Below are 6000 nucleotides of genomic sequence, written 5' to 3'. Positions count from 1 at the left end.
GCTCTGTCTAGAATTGATAACACCTCTTTTGCAAATATATTATCCACAAGTATGTGACTCTTAGGCTCAATATTTGATAATTTCATGGACACCTTTAGAAAAATTTTAAAATAATCTTTTTGTATTTCCATGGATTATGATTAAGGTATTTGTAATCAATAATAATCAAAATACATATATAAAGACACATATCAACAGTGATGCAGTGTTCAAGATACTTTAATTATGAAAAAAAAAACACATTATGACTTTTCAACAAATTTCTAAATGAATACTCAGATTCGTAAACCAAATATGAAAATGAATACTGATGTTTACATATTCAACTTGAAAAACAGATTAAAAACTGCTTTTATAAAATGATATATTGAGAGCACTTTACAAAGATGTACTGTTTTATTTTTATAGTTTTATTTTCAAGTGATAGTTTTCATATTGCTATTTGAAATAAGCTGCATGGATATAAGCTTTATTCCCATCAAATGATAACCCTAATCAGGAATAATTATTAGATTTCCATGTTAACATTAGTTCTTGAAGTGCTCAACACCTGTATATGCTGCATAAAAATTTTGGTCAGAGATATGCCAATTCGGTCCTGGTGAAATTCACGTTGCTGAATTATCACTTTCACATGCTGTATTTGTTGGTTATTTCTTAATGTCCGTGCTCATTGTACTGCCTGTCTTTAACAGATAAAAATATAAATCAAACAGTTAAAAACTGAAAGGGTCAAAGCCACCTCAGCAGCTAGCACTGTTCAGTGGGGCCCTTAGCTGGGGGATGGTGGGCCACGGGCATCTGAGCCTTACCACCAAAAGCTTAGAGGCTTTCAAATGAAACACAGTTAAATTATTTTATTGATTTAAAAAAACAGAAACAATGTCATTACTACCTTTAGTGATCCCCCCACCCGCCGCCCGGAATTTCTCTGCCAACCCTTACAAACTATCCCACAGGGGGGAAAAACTAAAGTCCACCAGTTGCTCCTAGAATTCTGGTGTCAATCAAAAAGTGATTTCAAACAATTAAAAAAATAAATAAATAAAAATTAAAAAAAGACAAAAAAAAGTGATTTCTGTTCAAATACAATGTAATGAGATTTGTTCTGTGATGGTAATTAAATGGTGATGTTTGGGTATTATGTACGGTGTCATGGGCCCACAAGTCATTGTTCTAAGTCAAATAAGCAAAATATCTATTATAGTAATGACAGATGAACTACTAGACACAAAAGAAAATTTGGAAACTTGAAAAATGTAAAAAAATAGAAACAATCGAGTAGAAATTAACCTAAGCGTCTATTAGATAATAAATTTTATTTGTTCATTTAAAAATATAAAGTTTTATGCTTTAAAAATAATCATTCTTTTCAAAGACCCAGAGTTAATATACTGCTTCTTTTTAAAATGATTTCTGAAGTAATAGACAGAAAACTGACAAGTTTCAGTTGATTGCACTTATATGTGGAAGGAAGAGTGTTTTGTTTTGTTTTTTAACAAAGGCTAAACAGCAAAAAGAAGTTGTGACTTTGAAATTTTCTTTTCTAAATTATATCTGAAGGAAATGATGAAAAACCATATTCAACTGAGTGCAGAAAAAAGAATCTTGTTTCAACTGTGATGTGAGTCACTGATGTATTAGACATGCACACTTCACACTGGTTCTTCATAGACCTGAGGGAGCCCAGGTCAGCTGGCCAGCGTCACAGTTCTACAAGGCACCATTGGTTTATGGGTTGTAATGCTAGCATCTGAGCTCCAGAAATACAGAAAAAAATGTGAATATGGCATATAGACCCCTCTTCACTTTCCTCTGAGTGGATATTGGATTGATACTATATTCACTTTGCTTTAACATTTTATTCAGGCAGGGCGTGCCTCAACTCTGTTGGAAGATTCCCTCATAAAGTCCCAAATGAAAATAGTTCCTTTAGGTATGCGTCTACCTCAACTGAGCACAGGTAGGCCTTGGTTAGAATAGATTTATCCATGTTTCCTGAGACAGGTATTTTCAAATAGTTTCTCCCCCATGTCTTTATGGTTGACTTTTAGGTATTAAGAAACATACCTATATCTTCCTACTGTTTTCACACTCCTTCCATACTTTAACCCCATGACTTCTCTGCTCTCATAGCAACAGAGAGGCCAAAACCTGGTTGAAACATTCCAGTAGCTGAAATGCCCCAGGAACCTGGGATAGGACGGCTGTGTCATGGGACACCATTCCTTAGGTCAAAGTCATTTACTAGAGTTCTGCTTTCAGAGCTGAAATGCAAAACAAAAAACTCCCGTCTCCATAAATACTGTCTCAATCTTTCTACAATCACAGAACATGGCCCGAGAATTAATATTGACCATTAGAACCTCTTAGAAACTATCCACCATGTTTTCTTCCTCTCACTACATACACACCTCTTGCATTTCTCTAACTGTTAACCTAATGGCACTTCTAACTAGCAGATAAAGAAATGAGGTGCATTATAAAACGTTCTATCACTGCTTAACAAGTAAGCAGTATGGTCAAGTTATGCTAATGTACCTATATAAATTCTATTCATTTAAAATCTTCTCTTCTTAAAGGACACACATACTGTAGACAATTGTAAAATTCTATTCAGGGGAGACAGAAATGATGATTAACAGAAATTAACAAAAGCATCAGAAATATGCTAGTAAATGTTACTTTAAACAGTCTGCTGTTCATTGATAGGTCTTTAACTTTCATAAAAAGCATGTCTATACAAGAAACCTATATTTTGTCCTCTTCGTACTCAGGAATTTTAATACATTCATTTTTTTCTATGCATTTACTATCTTCTAAGATGTTTCCTTACTTAATTGTGGTTTTCAAACTCCATTATCAGTGGAACTCTCTGTTCCAATTAAATCTTATGAAGAATCCCAATAAAAAAGTCAAAACAGAACTGCTGTAATCCTGGGGCAGGCGGGGGGGAGGGGCAGCAGACACAGCATAAAATCATTGCTCTAATTTTTAAAAGCTTAAGTAAAGATACAGCCAATTAGAATTTCTTCATTCCCAATGATTATAAACAATTCCCCATTGTTTGCAATTTTTAAGAACATTTCTTGAGTATAACTGCTTTTACTTCAGCTCATGAAAAGAAAAAAAACCACAGTGCCTTACATATAGTAGTTAGATATTTGAATACAAATTTCCTTTTTTCATACTATTCAGCAGTGCAAATTACTATAAAATGTAATTCCACAATAAAGCTATTAAAGTAAGTTTTTAAAATCTTTAACATGATATAAATTTGTTTAAATTATCCTTGCTTCATAACTATAATTGCTTTAGTCCAAACACTATCCTAAAGGGGTTTTAGAGTCTCAAGAAAACAAAAATCACTCTGTAGTTACTCTGAGAAAATTATTTTCCTGTGCAATTCTTCTGCTATATTTTTAGATTTTAAAAAATCCCGTTATATATACCATACCTGTTATCTATTTGAAACCTGATTTGTTTGAAAAGCAAAGAAAAAAAGTCAGGTCAGCTTTTAGCTTTGTCAAGCTTAGATTAGAAAAATTTTACCAAAAGTAAAAAATAAAAGATTTTTTTCTAAAATAAGCTCACTTGTACTTTTCAGGCGATTTCCTCACATTCCTTCCACAGACAGGGAAGGCCTTTAAACTGCCTTTAATAAACCCCTAACTCCCACAGCCAGCTGCCCGTGAGGCTCAGAGCCGGCACCCCTGCTCCTCGATGGCCCTCACGGGCTGGACGGGCAGCACCAGGTGAGAAATGCGGCTCCACAGCCCGCTCAGCTTGTCCGAGTCCATGTGGTTGAAGGAGCTGGGAGTGTTCGCGTTGGTAAACCGGGCCCAGAGTAAATCTCTCACTTTCTCTTCCGTTTCCCTGGGGCCCACACTTGCGGCTAAGGTGTCCTCCTCTAGCAGGACGGTCAGGACGAGGGCCACGTCCTTGAAGGCCGCGTTCTCGTGGTCGCAGTACTTGTAGAAGATCAAGGTGGAGCCTGCAGGGAGGGACTCGAAGCGGTGCACCACGGCCGCCTTCTTGCCATCCTCGAATCCGGAGCTCAGTTCCATGTCCACCAACAGCTTGACTGTGTCACTGTCCTGCAAGGCTCTCCCAGCCCCGTCGATCTGAATGGCAGAGACTTTCTGGGAAGAGGTGTAGGCATCCGCCACGCGGTGGCTGAGGCACCGCAGGGTCTCTCTTCCCTCTCGAGCGGCTGTGAATATGATGGTGGCCGGCTCGGTGGGGTGTGAAGCATTGAGGTGCTTCTGGAGAAACTTGCGTCCTCTCTGCCACAGGAAAGCGCTCTGGCCCGGAAATGTGTCCTTCAGCTGGCTGAACTGAGCCAGGAAGGCTTCCAGCGCTGGGTTTCTGGGCACTTGCTGTGCTGGAGAGGAATAGTAGCTTTGAGCAGAGCTTAGCAAAACAAGAGTCACCAGGAAGCAAAGAATGATGGGGCCTGTCAGACAATGAAAAAGATAAACAACGAAATGAGAGAACGTGTCAGAAACAAAACCCCTGGTAAACTGAAATGAGGTAGAGATACTGTTCGATTTTTATGGGTTGTAGTGAGTTTCTTTTGCCAAAATCCTTTAAACTTTCTACTTTTAAAATCTCCCAGATACACTTTTTTTTTTCTGATTTCTTAGACTTAATTATTTGAAGATGCAATATCTTTGTTAGAAGGTAAAAGCTAAGTTTCTGTATTTGTTGCTATAATATGTTGCTACAATATAATATAAAGATATGATGTAGAAATGAACTATCAGGATATTCTACCTTCTCAAAATACTTATCACCTGTAACATGCCTTTTATTTTTAAGGGTCAAAATGTAAAAATGCCCCTTGCGAGGTTAATATTCTCTAACTGAAAAGGCAGTTGAAGTTTCTTGTTTATGAAATGTCTTTCCTCCTGTGGGAATTCCCATTTTGTTAAGAGTGGCAAACTAGCAGCCAGCAAGCACCCCTAAAGGAGAAACCCTAAAACTCTACTGCTCTATTTTCCCATTACCTACTATCAAACATTTTTAAACACATGATCAAACTGTTTAAATCTGCACATTTTCTATGTTTTCTCTCTGAGGATTTCTGAATGTGAATCGACACTGTACCAGCTTTGTTCTCACCATAGCTCCAAAAATCCTTTTTATTGCTCTTTCTTATGGCGTCCTGTGCATCCTCTTTATTTTCTTCTAATGTTTGTATTTCCTGTTGATGACTTTCAGCTTCTGGGGGAAAAAAGAACATTATTTCTAGGCAGTACAGTAATGAGAGTGTGTATACCTTTACACCTCTAACCAAACCAAAGAATTATTGGACTGAGCGGATTTCTATACTTTGTAAAATTTTCCATTATATAAGGCTTTTTTCCTGTCTTTTCCTTAAGGTTCACTATTATTTTTATTCTACTTAGCAGAATGAAATGTAGTGCCATGAAATTCATTGAAGGGTACTGTTGCTACATTCACAATTCCTCACTGGCCCTTACATCAACGACAAAGCAGCAAGTATCCTAATATTGCAGGCAAACCTATCTATGTGATTCAACCAACAACATACAAAATTAACAAGTGATTTAAGTAATGTCAGCTGTACACAAGGCTCAACATCTCAGGACAGTGATGTTGGAATTCCAGCGTTCGAGTCTCACATGGCTCCTCAGGGCCCCCAAGTATACAAACAACAGAGGCTCTAAGTTTGGAGTCGGGAGAGGTTACTGTAGTTGCAAAACAGCTTACAAAAGCAAGCCTGAAACTCTTAGTGAAGGAGGTATGTTTAAAAAGCAGGGAATACAAGGTTAAGAATATTAATCGACTATATAAAAATGTAGTTGTGGGGTGAGACGCCAATCTTAAAATGTGTGGGTAAACAGAGGGCAGTATTTTGCAGCACTGTAAGCTAAGTCACGCTAGAGTGTGGATGTGTGCTGGGCTCCAGCCAGGTACTTCATCCCACAGTGAAAGTTGAGTATTGCCCACAACCCTTACTGGAAAAACAACAAG

At 37.5% G+C, this 6000-nt stretch overlaps 1 protein-coding gene across 3 annotated transcripts in view; it reads right to left on the bottom strand.

The window, feature by feature from the left end:
* Positions 1-202: 202 nt before the first annotated feature.
* The window catches only part of LOC308237035 (torsin-1A-interacting protein 2-like), a 29991-nt gene continuing 24193 nt past the window's right edge, over positions 203-6000 (bottom strand). For all 3 annotated transcript variants that reach the window (XM_080647389.1, XM_080647388.1, XM_080647390.1), the window contains 2 exons: positions 5125-5226; positions 203-4456 (listed from right to left, as the gene is read on the bottom strand). In XM_080647389.1, the coding sequence (XP_080503515.1) occupies positions 3699-4456; positions 5125-5226 (860 nt within the window). In that variant the 3' untranslated portion in view covers positions 203-3698. The remainder of the gene's footprint in view (positions 4457-5124; positions 5227-6000) is intronic.

The sequence above is a fragment of the Plecotus auritus genome, assembly GCF_963455305.1.
Source record: "Plecotus auritus genome assembly, chromosome: 12".
Lineage (NCBI taxonomy): Eukaryota > Metazoa > Chordata > Mammalia > Chiroptera > Vespertilionidae > Plecotus > Plecotus auritus.
Note: the sequence above shows the minus strand (reverse complement) of the source record. Positions and strands in the feature narration are given on the sequence as shown.